Source organism: Galeopterus variegatus, unplaced genomic scaffold, assembly GCF_000696425.1.
Source record: "Galeopterus variegatus unplaced genomic scaffold, G_variegatus-3.0.2 Scaffold2543, whole genome shotgun sequence".
NCBI lineage: Eukaryota > Metazoa > Chordata > Mammalia > Dermoptera > Cynocephalidae > Galeopterus > Galeopterus variegatus.
The window spans coordinates 141,299-158,268 of record NW_007728654.1 but is presented as its reverse complement, the minus strand read 5'-3'; the positions used below and the strand labels follow the sequence as shown (position 1 = coordinate 158,268).

General features: G+C 36.8%; 1 protein-coding gene across 1 annotated transcript in view; it reads left to right on the top strand.

Moving 5' to 3' along the window:
- Window positions 1-52: 52 nt before the first annotated feature.
- The window catches only part of LOC103598227 (meiotic nuclear division protein 1 homolog), an 87,855-nt gene continuing 70,937 nt past the window's right edge, over window positions 53-16,970 (top strand). The window contains exons 1-4 of the mRNA XM_008582201.1: window positions 53-217; window positions 5,389-5,454; window positions 10,480-10,537; window positions 13,859-14,007. Coding sequence (XP_008580423.1) covers window positions 53-217; window positions 5,389-5,454; window positions 10,480-10,537; window positions 13,859-14,007 — 438 coding nt within the window. The remainder of the gene's footprint in view (window positions 218-5,388; window positions 5,455-10,479; window positions 10,538-13,858; window positions 14,008-16,970) is intronic.

Here is a 16,970-nt window from a genome sequence, read left to right as displayed (position 1 = left end):
AACTGAAGGCACAAGCCCGGGTTCGTTTCTCTCTAGCCCCCCCGGCGGCCTGATGCCCCGGCCTGGCGTTGGCCGCTCCCCGGGCTGCAGGGGCGGGCGCCCGGCCCTCGGGCTCCCAGCCTGTGGAGGTCGGGTCGGCGCCGCGGCCGTGCCGCCCTTCCCCGCCGCACTCCCTGCCCGTCGGCACCCGCCTCTGTCCCCGGGGCCCGGCCGAAGCGTTAGGTTAGAGCGCGGAGAGCGTTCGCGAACGTGACCCGAGAATCCCACAACTCAGTTATTTGTTAAAAAGGCCACTGCCCAGACGCCTCCGGATTCGGTCATCCGAGGGCCAGCCCCCTGTAGGTTTTGCTAAGATTCCAAATTGTCTCTTCGTGAGCTCAAGTCACTTCCATAAACCGTCAAAGTTTCATGCCACCGATTTTCTGCTTCTCTTGGCAGAGAATTCGCATCTAATTAAGTGGATCTAAGGCTTTAATATCTTAATGTAGCTACCTGGCCGTTATTTTGCCGAGCTAATGGTGAACAAGGTTCTAGTTGTACTGTGTTTATTTGACTATACCTTGTCCAGATGTCATTATAACTGATAACGGTTCCTTTGTGGTTAAACTAACAACCCAGCCACCTGGGCACGAAACGGTCTAAAGATCCAAACAGGACCACGGTTAAAAAATCTGTTACCAGTGCTCTGTGTTATCATATTTCTCTTTATAGAATTACTGGCCTAATAAAATTGACTACTGAGAACTATGCATTAACTAATGCACAAATGCATTAACTTTGTGCTCTTACCTAATGTCTCTTTACTCATGAATCGACTTTTTTTTTTTTGATGAAAGATCAGTGTTTGTTATAGCAATATGCATATTGTCCCCCCAAAAGGAAACAAATGTTCGAAAATAGGAGATTCCAACGCACAGATAGAGCCTTCGCCTGGCATTCACATCTGATATTAGTTTAATTTACTTTAAATAAATGTTAGGTTTAATTTGTCTTTTGCCAACAATTCCTTCCTCATATCAAACACTGACACAGTCAGCCTATTTTGTGTAATGACAAAGGCAATTTTTGCTATTGAAATTTAAGTGTAAAACGAAATATAACATAATTCAGAGCTTGGTGAATAAACTCCTATTTTACTTTGCTTAAATGCCATCTAATACTAAATGGTTTGCTGTGCTGTTAACTCTTCTCAGATCCTTACTTCTGATAATGAGAAACATAAATAGGAATAAAACTTTTTATAAGATGTGTACTTTCTGGGCTGGTCCCATGGCTCACTCGGGAGAGTGCCGTGCTGGTAGCGCTGAGGCCGCGGGGTCGGATCCTATATAGGGATGGCCGGTGCGCTCACTGGCTGAGCATGGTGTGGACGACACCAAGCCAAGGGTTACTATCCCCTTACCAGTCAAAAAAAAATATATATGTGTACTTTTTGTTTTTTATAGTGTTATGTTGGTCAAAGAAAAACTTTTGTTCTCTTTACTGATTGTGAATTAATAGAAGTTTGTTTTGATTTGGTTGGTTATATTGGGTAAACAGTTATAAGTCAAGGCATATTTTTGGAATTGGAGAAGTGCAGTGTCCAACTCTGAGGGCCATAGATAGCATCGACTTTTTAATTTTCAAAATTATATTGTAATTGATCAGGGCTGACTTGAGGAATTCTGTAACTCCTATTTGGAGAAGGTTACATGATTTTTTAAAGTGGTTTAAAATACTTTGGTCAACTAGGAAGCTTCGTAGTATAGTCCTCAGGTCAAGTTTCGAGTCTCTTTACTTACTAATTTGAATACATCTCTGTACTATTAAATGAGTTTTTCTAATCTTAAGTATTAAATGAGTCCTCGTTGATTTTTTTGTTTGTTTTTTTTTGGAGAAATTTCCAAACATGGGTGTAAATATGGCTTCTTTTTTATTAGTTATTCTCATTCTGGCCATGATACTTTCCTACTGTGGTTAATATAAAAATTATTTTTAGTTATAAAAGAGTGATGAATGAATCAGCCTGTAAACAATATAAGTGAATGATACAGCTCATCCATGTCTCGTGAGTAACTTTCATAGCTACTTAACTATGTCTTGAGAGATTTTCTAAAACTATGTGCCCCAGATCACTAGATTCTCTTCATTGCCCTCCTCTGGAGACAGATTCTTGTGGAGTGCAACTGGCTTTCCAAGGGGCTGTTTATAATACCAAAATGTCAGGAGCCTTTTCTAAAACTTTGGGATTTGTTTTCTGCTGATGCAGCCACAGACTAAAGTCCTAAAGGGATTCTCACTGTCCCACAGCACTCCTGACATGGCCTCCAGATTCTGGGCTGAGAAAAGCAGGGTTTTCAACCATGGGGCACAATTGAAACACCTAGAGATTTTTAAAATATACATGCCTAGGCCCCATCCCAGAGATTCTGGCTCAGTTAATATGAGATGTGCCTGGGCATCAGTATTTTTTAAAGCTCCTGAGATGATTCTGATATATGGAAGTTTGAGACCCACTGGCATGGAGAAATAAGCTGAAAGATCCTTCTAACTGCCTTGATTTATTCAGATATCTGCAGAGGCCAGAGTGAAGGGAGGCTAATGAAGCAGTACTGGACTGTAGCTCTTGGCCCTAGGTTTAGTGAACAGGTGTATATGTTTTCCTGGAACTTGCCTACCTGAGATTTCTCTGACTCATTTCTCCCAAGGAAGGAAATACGTGGTTAGCACAGAATTCCCTATATTAATTCACCCTGTCTTGTATCCGCGGGAGTGTGGTAGGTGTTGCGGGGCTTGGGAGCCTGAACAGCCTCACATTTTAGAGTTGGAGGCTTTGATCCATGGTCCTGAAGTTAAGGGCCGCCCTTTATGTCTCTTCTGTGTAAGCTGGCACTTAGCCCTGGGAAGGCAAAAGCAGTTCATGTTCTGAAGTTTTTCAGTCTGCTGAGGGAGACAATAAACACATCTTTTCAGTGTAGTAAGTGATTTGATGAAGGTTTGTTTTGGGAACACACGCTTAGCCTGTTAACTCAGGGAAGTTCTCCTGGAGAGAGAATGCCTAAACTAAGCCTTGGGACATGGTTTACTGTTTTGAGAAGGCAAGAAGAGAAGGTGTTTTAGGTAGAGGAACAACATTTTTTAAAAGACTTAGAAATGAGACATCCTACTTCAAGAAGAGAATTAGAAGTAGTTTTTGTATTATAGCTCAAGTTACTTAACTTTCCATATTGTTATGATAAAATTTGAGGTGGGGAGTGGTAGAAGAGGCTGTGAGAGGTAAGTTGGAGTCAGGAGATAGAGGGCCTTGTATATCATACTACTGGTGCTTGGATACTTATGGGTAGTTGGGAGCCACTGAAGGATTTTGAGCAAGGGAGAGGCATGGTCAGATTTGCTTTTTCAAATGTGAACTTAGAGGGTGAAACAAGGTGTAGTTAGGGGATCACAGGAGACAGATAATAAAGGCCTGAACTGAGGTAGTGGTAGTAGGGATGGTTAAGCACTGAAATTGGCAGTACTTAGTGATTGGTTGTATGTGGGGGAAGAGAGAAGAAAGCACATAGGAAGATTACCAGGCCTTTGGTTTGGGTAACAAAGTGGTATTTAACTGAGACTTGAGATCTAGAACAGCAGGTTTGGGGATTAGGTGTAGGGGGGGAAGAGTTCAGTTTAGACAATCTGAGTTTAAAGTCTATCCAGCAGGCAGGTAGATACATGAGATTGAAACTAAGGAACATACCCAGGGATGGATGTAAAGATTTGAGGTCTCAGCATAAGTGTTCATTAAAACCAAGAAAGCACATGAAATCAAAGAAAAGGTGTTAGGCAATGGGGGGATTGACAACTGAACCCAAGGGAATAGTGTTTTAGAGTGGATAGAAGAAGAAAAGTAAAATACAAACTTTGAGGCTACTTATTTACTCATGTGACTCATCAAGAAACGCCTGATAATTTTATCGCCATAGAAATGAGTTAGTGGGTTTCTAGTTTTGTAAGAAGAATAAAGACTCATGTACTCTGGTATGTAGTTAGAATGGCAATTCTAAATCCTTTGCCCTATCTATTATAAGTTCACATTTTGTGATAGAGTTTTGGTTGGATAAGGTCAGTCTATAATTGTTGTTTTATATCTGCTTTTTAAGTAAACAGTTAATGTTCCCTATGATCTCATGCAATTTTTGAGAAAGGTGCAGACCACTTAAGAAACGTTAGTATGGAATCCTGTGTTAGACAGCTAGAGGTGATGGATCTCACTCTTTTCTTTTCTGCATATCTTTGGGATGAAGAAATTTGGCTCTCTTTTTAAACAAAATTTGAATTTTAGTTTTATGTATACTATATATAATATATAGTAAAATTTATTATTAACTTATACACTTCAGTTTAATTTCAAATTGGCTAAAGAGGATTCTGGAATAACAGTAGTATAGGAATAACATGAGTAGGTTTCTATTTTCTACCTGGGTAGATTTTTCTTCCTCTAGCCTACCTTCCACATTACTGTTATAATTAATTTACTAAAACATAACTCTCATCTTGTCATTCCCCTGCTTTAGAAATTACTCAGGGGCCGGCCCTGCGGTGCACTCGGGAGAGTGCGGCACTGGGAGCGCGGCGACACTCCTGCCGCAGGTTCGGATCCTGTATAGGACTGGCCGGTTTGCTCACTGGCTGAGCGTCGTGCAGGCGACCCTACACCAAGGGTTGTGATCCCCTTACCGGTCACGAAAAAGAAAAAAAAAAAAAAAAAAAGAAATTACTCAGTAGCTCCTCGTCTAGAATAAAGTCCACTCTCATGGGCTGGATAGTTAGCCTTCTACAATCTGGTCCCAGACAACTTTCCTCATCTCATCTGCTCTTTTCCCTGTGTAGTCCTTATAGTAACCATCCCAGAGTGCTTGTCTTTCTGGAGAATTCCATGTACTTCCATTATATTGTGCCTGTGTGTGGTCTGCCGAGGACATGCTTCTCACCATTTCTCAATTTGCCAAAATCCTCTTCATCTCTAGCTTTCTAGATAACCTTTCTTTCTCCCCAGGGTGGAATTAATTCATTCTATCCTAGGTATTTATGTAGCAATTTGAGCATGTAGATGTTCATTAGTTATAAGTAGTTATGTCTATTTATATTCTTTGAGGGATGTAAACCTTTTGAGGGTAAATATGGTGACTTATCATTGGTTCATTTTATAAATATTGAATTTCTACAAAATGCCAGTCTCTTTTTCAGTCACTATACTTATTATATTGGCAGCACCTACCACAAGGGTTTAGTCCTGGCTCTGAGAGTATCAAACCTGGTGGTAACAGACAAGATTATGCATAAAATTTCAGATAATATTTCAGACCAAGTTGTTTTAAAATGTGGTGTTTAAAAAAATGTGTTTACTTTTCTACTTTTGTGCTTTAGTCAAAGAAGAAAGGACTGAGTGTAGAAGAAAAGAGAGTTCGTATGATGCAAATATTTTTTGAAACAGTAAGTTGTTTTCCTTAAGATTTTTAGTATCTTGTGTAATTTTCATGTTAAATATATGTCATTCAATGTTAACTGTCCCTTCTTCATTAGAGATTAATATTGACCAGTTTCTTAAAGAATGAAGAAGATTCTGCAAACATTTGTAGTTCCGGTGAGCTATGGAGTATGAAAGAACCATATCCTATTGTTGGTAGAGTCTCTTTTTTTGGGGGGGGTTGGTTAGTTCAGGAATCCAAACCCTTGACCTTCGTGGTGTTATCAGCACCGAGCTCTAACCAAGTGAGCTAACTGGCCAGCCTGGTAGAGTCTCTTCCCTCCAGACTGTTACATACTGGCACCAGATTATCTTTCTGAAGCACATATTTGATTGTTTCCTCCCCTTTCTGCCTGAAAATAATAATGGATAATAGTTCACATGTACTGAGTGCTGCCTAGGTGGCAATCACTGTTCCAACACTTGGTGTAGATTATCTTTTATCCATAAATCAACTCTGTAAGGTAGGAACTATTGTTGTCATCCTCATTTTGTAGATGAGGACACCTGAAGCACAGAGTACCTACGAAGCTGGTCCTGGGTCTCAAAAAATAGAAGTACCAGGATTCAAATGAGGGAGGATCATCTGATTTTAGAGGGAGTACAAAATACTGCCTCTTTTCATGTATAAATTTGTCTATAGTGTAACACACATATGATGCGGCCTCAATTTATTCCAGAAATTTGTGCCTGCCACTACAGGTTGAGCATCCCAAATCTCAAAATCCAAGATCTGAAATGCTTCAAAATCTGAAATTTGAGTGCCAACATGATGCTTAAAGGAAACGCTCTCTGGAGTATTTTGGATTTGCAGATTTGGGATGCTCAACCCAATGCAAATATTCCAAAATCCAAAAAAATCTGAAATCCATCTGGTCCCAAGCTTTTTGAATAAGGGATGCTCAACCTGTAATGGAAAGTATGTTTAAGACTTCAACTCCTAAGTGACAGAGTCAGAGTTCAAACCCAGACACCTGGCTCTAGAGCACACTCTCTTCAGTGGATTTTCTTTGCTTCCATGTCAAATAGACCTTTGAGCTAAAAGAGAAAAATCGAGTCCATATGGCTTGGCAGAACCTTCAAAGCCTAGTCAGTCCCACCCTACTGGCTGTTTTTATCATATACAAATGTGAATAAGATGGGGAAAATGGTAAAATAATATTAAATTAATAACATCCTTTTTCATTTTGGTAAGGCAGATATTTAGTAAAACAAGCAAAATAATCTGTTTTTTTCTTTCTTTCTTTCTTTTTTTTTAAGTATTTGCCCTCTAAGTGTAATCTTACTGTTCCTAAAAGTCATTGGCAGTTCAGAACAGGGTATCATACTAATGATGATATGATTAGGAAGATAAATTGATGAAGTTTGTATGTGAAAATTCTGACAATTTATTCTGCTGAGTTGAAATATTTTTCTTGTGGACTCAGAGCAAGAAAAGTAATTCCTATTAGGCATGGACAGCTGGGGAGAGGAGTTGGGGAAATTATTTTGTCCTTTACAATATTGTTTTTTTTTTTTTTCTTTTTGTCTTTTTTCGTGACTGGGAACGGATCGCAACCCTCAGTGTTGTGCCCGTACCAGACTGGGACCAGCAACGGGATCGCAACCCTCGGTGTTGCTCCCGCCCCTCGCTCAGCCAGTGAGCGGCCGGTCTGTATGTGGGATCCGAACCCTCGGCGGGAGCGCCGCCGCACTCCCAAGCAGCGCACTGTAGCAGTGCGCCACCGGGCCGGCCCACAATATTGTTAATTATCAAAAATAATATTGTAAGTATCAAAGTTGGCTGTTTCTGATTGAAAATTTTTCAACTCTGCCCTCACCGAATAACATTAAGACATTAAAGACTATGATACTAATGAGTATTAGCAGCTTAAAGAAGTTCAGTAATCAGTGAGTTTTTCTGTAAAGCTAGGAATTAATTGTATTATTGATTGATTGATTTCAGTACATATATTCCTGTTTTTTTCTACATTATAGCCTAATCAGTTGCCGCTCACTTATTTAATTAGTTCTTTGATGGAATTGAAGAATATAATTGATTAGGGAAATGTAATGGAGACTATTTCATTTATTCTGTCATGAATGGGATATGGTATATACAGGATCCAGACTTAAGCCAAAAGTTGATAAATATTAGACATAAGCCCTTAAACAATTCAAAACAAATCAACAATATGGTGCAGAGTGAAAAGCATTGATCCTGAAATTCAGGTTCTGGAATGTGGATTCTAATTCCATTGTGGCAATTGGCAAGTAAAAATTCCAACATCAAATATGGTCACCTCCAGGGTTTGTTATATAGTTTGACTTTATGTAGATGTGAATAGTAGCTCTTTTTAAAACACTAATGTCATGGGAAAATGTTCATGATATAATGTTAAGTAGAAAAGGCAGAATGTAAAAAAAATGTAATGCAGTATGATCACAAATATTAGCAGTGATAATTGGATTTTATTTTATGCTCTATTTTCTCAGTTACCTACACTGAACATACTTTTTTAATCAAATGAGAAAACCAAGTAACAGAGCACCACATACTGTGTTGCCTATAATCATAAGTGGGCCATCCATGAAGTTTTGAAAATTTTTTAAAACCACGATCATTGGTAATGTCAGCTTGTGAAGAGTAAGAAACTTTAGGCACAAAATAGTCCACCAATTAACATTTGTTGAGTTTTTCTAAAAATTACCTCAGCAAACAAATGAGTGGCTCTTCATTGGCACACAAGTCTCTCTGGAATGACCATGCTTATACCCATAGAATTTTATATAAATGTATAAATAGAGAAAAAGAAACACAGACATAATCATATATGTATTGATAGATATGCATATAGATGGGACCGGCCCTGTGGCTCACTTGGGAGAGTGCGGTGCTGGGAGCGCAGTGGCGCTCCCTCAGTGGGTTCGGATCCTATATAGGGATGGCCCGGTGCGCTCACTAGCTGAGTGCAGTGCAGACGACACCAAGCCAAGGGTTGCGATCCCCTTACCGGTCCCCCCCCCCAAAAAAAAAAGATATGCATATAGATGCACATGTGTGTTTGAAGGTCTAATGTAATAAAAAGATTTCTTTACCCATTGCACTTAGAAAGAATATGCAAACAGTACAGCTCAATGATTGAGAACTTGCATCTGGAGCCTGTTTTACCCGACAGCTTTGTAACCTTAAGCGAGTTACTTGACTTCTCTACATCCCAGTTTCTTCATCTGTTAAAAAGGATGATAGTAATAGTACCCAGCTGAATGTTGGTATGATGATCAAATGTGATAATCTGTGTAAAACATTAATGTAAAACATTACAATGCCTAGGTTGTAAGAGCTTAATTAAATGTTGGCTAGTATTATAACTATGTGACTTCCATGGTATTTTGCACATATTTTTTTTTTTAAGAGCTAGAATCATTGTGTTCATCTCCCCTTTAATATCTCTGTTTAATGCTGAGGAGCCTAAGAACTAAAATATACTTGAGATCATTTATTTTGTCCACGTAAATGACCACACTTGAGGTCTGAGGCTAGTTTTTGCAAGCCCATTTATTTATACAGCAACCAACCCCACTGGGGTGGCCAGTATATCAGGGGCTCTTCCTTGGTAACCACATGCAAGTATAGGCAGATGCCTCAATGAGTTCATGATTTTTGTAGGGAATCTAAGCATTTGAAAAAGGTTTGATTAATTGATTTTTCTAATGCATTAGAGGCCTAAAGTCAGTAATTTATCATATGTTCCCTAAGATCCTAAAGTATTAATCTTTAAGCAGTTTATTCCCAGATGTGCAAAAATTGATCTCATACTCTCACTACGTCCAATGACTTAATATTTTCCTTACTTTACTAAATCTTAGGTGTAGTGAGATGAAATTTTTTCACCATTTTCTTATGAAAAATTTCAAATGCCAAATATACAGCACAGATGATGTAGCAGAGTTTTACGGTGAATACCCATATGCTCACCACCGAGATTCTACCATTAACATTTTGCTCTACTTGCTTTATTACATATTCATCTCTCCACTCCTTTATCCATCCATTGAATTTTTTTTTTGGATGCTCTTCAAAGGAGTTGTATATATATATCCTGGGTTCCAGGCCTTTGTTGGGTATATATTTTGCAAATATTCTCTTCTAGTTAGTGTTTGTCTTTTCAATTTCTTAACAGTGCCCTTGGATGAGCAGAAGTTTTTAATTTTTATCCAATTGAAGTTGCCTTTTCAAGTTTATTTTGAAAGAAATGGACCCAAGATTTCTATAACGATAATCACAATATTTCTGTTCTAATTACTGAATACTTTAGTCTTTTCAAATAATTTCATTTTTGTTATCCAAGGTTTTTTATTTTTTTAACCACTTCAAGTAAGGCTTATTGCCAGTAGAAAGGAGTATTCTACCTAGATTGTTTTTCTGACCATATGATTAAATATTCTACATGCATATCTTTCCATAATGTTTTGCTTTGCATATGGTGGACATGCAACATGTATAGGTGAATAATTGATAAGATGCAATGAATTGTATAATTTTCCTATTTAGGTATAGCTCTTCCATGACACCACAAATGTAAAAAAAAAAATCTGGCCATTTGTTTTGCTTTTAGTTAGAACTGCTAAATCTGTGAAGTGTGATATATGCTAAGCAAAGCACTGTTTGTGTTTTCTTAAAATCGAATTGTCAGAGAAGCCAATTATTTCATGGTACCAGGTAATCTGCCATAATAGTTTTTATTCTTCAGTGGGAAGATGTTCTTTAGGTTCTGATCTCCAAGTACTTTTTTGCTCATGCAAAAGTCTACCCATGTTGAGTTCTATTGAGCATATGGAATGAGATAATTGCAAAGTTTCTTCTAACTCCAATATGCTTGTTCTATTGCACTGTTCATTTCCAGATAGTTTTTTAATACAATGTTTTGTGAACATAATTCTGGTAAATATAAGTATACAGTAGAAAAAAATACGTGTTTTTCATCTTTTTTTTAAACCATTTTAAACAGAAAGATGTATTTCAATTAAAAGATGTGGAGAAGATAGCTTCCAAAGAGAAAGGCATTAGTAAGTGTTGAAGATATGCTTGAATATTTTGGGAAATATCTGTCATCTTTTCTGCCAACAGTCTTTAACATTATGGAAAGCAGAAATTTCTGGAGATGAAGAATGTATGTAAAAGTCCCCATGTGATGTCAGTGGGCTGTGGCCACAATTCTTGTGTTTTGTGTATGCAGCATCTGCTCTAGAAAAATAGAAATGGAATACATGCATACACATATATATACATACACACACAATATACACATTTATTTATGGGTGTAATTTACTTCAAAAGAAGTAAAAACTATTCGTGTATGTTCTAGTATTTATTAAATGCAACTTCGTGTCTTTACATGTTGTATTAGTTTCCTAGGGCTGTTGTAAAAAATTATCACAAATGTGATGGCTTAAAACAAGAGAAATTTATTTTCTCACTGTTCTGGAGGCCAGAAGTTTGAAATCAAGGTATCGGGAGGTGTGTTAGTCCTTTTTCGTTGCTATAACAGAACACCTGAGACTGGGTAATTTATAAAGAACAGAGTTTTATTTGGCTCATGATTCTGGGACAGCTGCATCTGGCATGGGCCTCAAGCTGCTTCTACTCATGGCGGAAAGTGGCAGGCAGCCGGCAGGTACAAACAGATCACATGGCAAGAGGAGCAAGAGAGAGAGAGGAGGTGCCAGGGTCTTTTAAACAACTAGCTCTTGTGGGAACTAATAGAGGGAGATCTCACTCAGGCCCCCCTCCCCCAGGGAGAGCATTAATCCATTCATGAGGGATCCACCCCCATGACTCAAACAGCCCCCAACACTGCCACATTGGGGATCAGATTTCCACATGAGCTTTGGTGAGAAAAACACATCCAAACTCTATCAGCAGGGTTGGTTCCTTCTGGAGGTTCTGAAGGAGAATCCATTTCATACTTCTCTCCTAGCTTCTGTTGGCTTCCAGCAGTTTTGGGCTTATAGACAACAGCACTCTAATCTCTGCCTTTGTCTTTACATGGCCTTCCCTTCCTTCTGTGTCAGTGTGTTTTCTCTCCTTCTGTCTCTTAAAAGGACAGAAATCATTGGATTTAGGACCCACCCTAAATTCAGGATGATCTCTTCTTGAGATCCTTAACTTAATTATTAGTTACATCTGCAAAGACCCATTTCCCAAGTAAGGTCACAGTCAGGTTCCAGGGGTTAGGACCTTGCATATATCTTTTAGGGGGTCACTGATAAATCCACTACACATGATATACTTGTTTTTTAAAAAACCTTTCTGATTATATAAGCTATACATGTTGATTTGAACAAATTTGAAAACTGTAAAAAAATATAATGAAGAAAATAGTTATTCATAATCCCTCTATTCTCAGGTCACCACTCTTAACATCTTAGTGTATTTTGATGTCTTATTCCTAGGTTCTGCTTATCTGTGTATTTATGTATCTGTCTTTCTCTGTGAGAGGGAACCATGCTGCACATACAGTTTTGTGTTTTTGTCTTTTTTCATGTAACATTATATTATCTACCTCTTCTTACATCATTTGCTTTAAAAAAAATGTGTTACATCTGAGTCTCCTAATATTTCATTCTCTGACAGCCTATCATACCATAATTTGCCTAGCCTGTTACCTTTTGTTGAATATTTAGGTTGTTTCCAAATAATGCTGCTAAAAGTAAGGTGTAATTAACATGCTATCTGTCCTGGACTGAATTATGTCCCCCCAAAATTCATATATTGAGTCACTAACTCCCAGTGTGATTGTATTTGGAGAAAGGGCTTTTAGGAAGTAATTAAGGTTAAAGGGTAGAGTCCCAATCCTATAGGATTGGCGGCCTTATAAGAGGAAGAAGGATCTCTCTTTGTGTGCATTTACTGAGGAAAGCCCATATTAGGACATTGTGAGAAGAGAACCCTCATCAGGAACTGAGTTGGCTACCACCTTGATCTAGCCTCCAGAATTGTGAGAAATAAATTTGTTGTATTTTGTTATGGCAGCTCAAGCAGACTAAGACACTATCCATAAATTTTTCTCCACATCTCGTCTTACTTCATTTGGAATTGTAACTAGAAATATAGATATAGAGAATATAGAGATTTGTGTAGATATTAGGCTTTTTAATATGTATTCTCAAATTTCCTTCAGGAAAGGCTATACCAATTTATACTCACGAATTTCTTGAAACTATTTTCGTTTTTAGTATTCTATCTTATTTCAATTTGTACTTCTTTACAAGTGGGGTTGAATGTTTTGCACACTTTATTAATTTTATTTAATAAATATTTAAATTTTTAATAGTGTTTATTATATTTGGGGATCTGCTCTAGGCAAAATTAAAATGGACATTGAAATATGGATATATTAGTACAAAGAAAGTAAAAATCGTTAATAGATTTCAGATATTTATGAAATGTGACTTTGCATTTTTTAAAAAATTTTATTTTATTTTGTCAATATACAATATGGCTGATTATTGTGGCCAATTACTGAAAGAGACTTTGCATTTTTACATGGTATTTTAAAAAATCTTTTTCTGATTTTTAATCTTAACCCTAACTATAGCATCTATTTTATTTCTTTATTTATTGTTTAATTTTTCATAATCGTTTAATTTTTCTTAGCAAAAGGTGACATTCATTGTTGGGGGAGGGAAAAAGAAGCAAAAAGAAGGAAATAAAAATTGCCTATTATTACCATCCAAAGATAACCACTGTCATATTAGTATATCCTGTCCTTTAACTTTATTTTTCTATATAATGTGTTTTGAATATATATTCATGCCATTGAAAATTCTTTTAAACATAAATGATTGAATAGTATTTCACTGCAATAAAGTACGTTAAAAAAACCAGTTACTGGACTGGTTTCCAATATTTTGCTATTGAAAACAATGCTTTGGCAAGTATATGCATATTCATCATTATTTTCTTTGGCTGAATTTATAAAAGTGGAATTTATAGAAGTGGAATTTTTCCATTAAAAATGCATAAATCTAAAGTTTTAGACACATATTGCCACGTTTCTCAACCCATGTTGACAGTGCCCATTTCCTTGAATTCTTTCTTATATGTTTTAGTGTTTTAAATTTGGTAATCAAGAAGTCATATCTCATTGCTTTATTTTACATTTCTTTTGAACATTTTTCTTATATATTAGCCATGCATATTTTGTAGATGCCCATTAATGTACTTCTATTGTTTTTATATGTCTTTTTTTTGCCATTAAGAGCTCCTTATTTAACTTATTAACTCTTGATCTGTAATATTTTTTGCAAGTGTTTCCCCAGTTATTTGCCTTTTCATTTTATTTATAGTTTTTCTCAACATTCAGTCTTAAAAATTATCTCTCCTAGCTGCTACGTCAGTGAAAGAAGTTCTTCAAAGTTTAGTTGATGATGGTATGGTTGACTGTGAGAAGATTGGAACTTCTAATTATTATTGGGCATTTCCAAGTAAAGCTCTTCATACCAGGAAACGTAAGTTGGAGGTTCTGGAATCTCAGGTAAGCTGCCACAGTTAAAAATAATTAGATTTGCTATACAACAAAAAGATTTGCCTTACTTAATTTCTTTTTGTTTAGTGGTTTCCCTTATGTTTTTAACATACATTATTTGACTCAAACTGTAAAAGTACTCAACATCTTTCTTTCTCCTAAACTGTACAAGGACCTTAAAATGTTTTAACTTTCATCTTATCACGTGTCATGATATTGTTTTCTAGTATCTTAATTTTTCTAATCAATAGACTTTTTTTTTTTTTAGCAGTTTTAGGTTTACAGAAGAATTGATGAGAAAGTACAGAGAATTCCCAAATACCTACTCCCTCTCCCTCCTCACCACTTACACAATTTCCCCTATTATTTACATCCTGTATTAGTGTGGTACATTTGTTACAATTGATGAGCCAATATCGATAACTTATTAACTTATTAACTAAAATCCATAGTTAACATTAGGGTTCAGTTTTTGTGTTCTACATTGTCTGGATTTTGACAAATGCATGATGAGGTGTCCACAATTACATTATCATACCAGACTAGTTTCACTGCCTACAAATCCTCTAGGCAACACCTGTTCATCACTCCTTGCCTTCAGCCACTGGCAACCACTGATCTTTTCACTGTCTCCACAGTTTGGCCTTTTCCAGAATGTCATATAGTTGGAATTATACAGTATGTAGGCTTTTCAGACTGTCCCCTTTTACTTAATAGCATGCATTTAAGTAAATAGGTTCCTCCATGTCTTTTGGTGGCTTGATAGCTCATTTCTATTTATTGCTGAATAATATTCCATCATATGGATATACCACAGTTTTTTATCCATTGAGCTATTGAAGAATAGCTTGGTTGCTTCCTAGCTTTGGCAGTTATGAATAAATCTGCTATAAAAATTTGTCTGCAGGTTTTTGTGTGGACATAAGTTTTCACCTCATTTGGGTAGATACCAAGTGGCATGATAGCTGGATTGTATGGTATGTATATGTTTTGTTTATAAGAAACAAACTGTCTTTCAAAGTGGCTATGCCATTTTGCATTCCCAATTGTTCCATATCATTGCCAGCATTTGTCAGTTTTATATTTTAGCCATTCTAATAGGTGTGTAGTGGTATCTTGTTGTTTTAATTTGCAATTCCCTAGTGATATATGATGTGCAGCATCTTTTCATATGCTTATTTGCCACCTGTTTGAGAGAAGGTATTTGCTTAGATCTTTTGCCAATTTTTCAATTGGGTTTTTTGTTTTCATATTGTTGAGTTTTAGGAGTTCTTTGTATCTTTTGGACACCAGTCCTAAAAGGTACATGTGTTTTTCAAAGATCAGACATGTGTTTTTCAAAGATTTTCTTCTACTCTGTGGCTTCTCTGTTCATTCTTTTGACAGTGTCTTTCACAGAGCAGAGATTTTCAATTTTAATGAAGTCCAACTGATCAATTTTTTTTTTCACAGACTGTTCTTTTGGTGTTGTATCCAAAAAGTCATGGCCAAACCCAAGGTCATCTAGATTTTTTCCTGCGTTATCTTCTAGGAGTTTTATAGTTTTTCATTTTACATTTAGGTTTACTATCCTATTATTATTTTGAGTTAATTTTTGTGAAAGGTGGGAAATCTGTGTCTAAATTTATTTTTTGTACATGGATGTCCAGAGTAACTGTATTTTAGCAGGAATTATTTCCTTTGTGATCCTATACATCTTATGTTATGGATTTAAAAACATTTCAAGGAGGAATCCAAAGTGAAGGACATGCTTTAGTAATTTATTCAGCCAGGGTTTAAGAGTGGTGAGATGTCTCAATCTTTGTTTGAAAATGCCTAAAATACCATCACTTCTTGAATATAGAATTCTTAGTTGCTTTTTCTTAGCATTTTAAAAATATTATTTTATTGTCTTCTGGCATCTATTGTTGCTCATGAGAGACGTTTGCCATCAATCTAGTTGTCTTTTTTATTTTCCTTAGTAATCCCTCTTGTTTGCTTTTGTATTAGCCCATTTCTGTTGCTTATAACAGAATACCCGAAATGGTTAATTTATAAAGAAAAGAGGTCTAATTCTTACAGTTTCGGAGCCTAGGAATTCTAGGGTCCAGGGGGTACATCTCGTAAGGGCCTTCTTCTGGTGAGAACTATACAGAGTCCTGTGGTGACCAGGGTATCACATGGCAAGAATGGCAAGAGCGTATTAATGTGCTCACTTGCTCTCCTTATAAAGCCCCCGGTCTACTCCGTAATAACTCCTTAAACCATTAACTCATTACACTATGAATGGATTAATCCATTTATGGGATCATAGTCCTCATGATCCAATCACTTCTCAAAGGCCCCACCTTTCAAATACCATATTGGAAATTAAGTTCTAACATGTGTTTTGGAGGGAGCAGTCATTCAACCCATAGTGGCTTTTAAATTTTCCTTTAGTATTTGAAGTTATGTTTTGATGATGTTTTACCATGGTAAGTCCAAGTTTGCATTTGTTTTTGTTTCTTCTGCTTAGAAGAAATAGAAGGCCCTGACTGCTTCTTTAAAGATTTAATTCTATTCTAGAAAATTCTAAGGCAGTGTTACTTAAACGATTTCCTCTTCCCTATTATCTCTGTTTTTTTTTTTTTGTTAAATTTTTATTTTGTCAATATACACTGTATATGATTATTATGGCCCATCACTGACACCTCCCTCCCTCCTCCCTCTCTCCCCTCCCCCCCAAGAATGTCCTTTCCGTTTGCTTGTTGTAACAACTTCATAGAAGTATAGTTGTTATATCTTCTTCCCCACCCCCACCCCCGGTTTTTTTTTGTGTGTGCATGTGGGTGAATTAATTTGTTTGTTTTTTTAGCTCCCACCAATGAGTGAGAACATGTGGAATTTCTTTTTCTCTGCCTGACTCGTTTCACTCAATATTATTCTCTCAAGGTCCATCCATGTTGTTGCAAATGGCAGGACTCTGATCAATGGAATAGAATAGAGCACCCTGA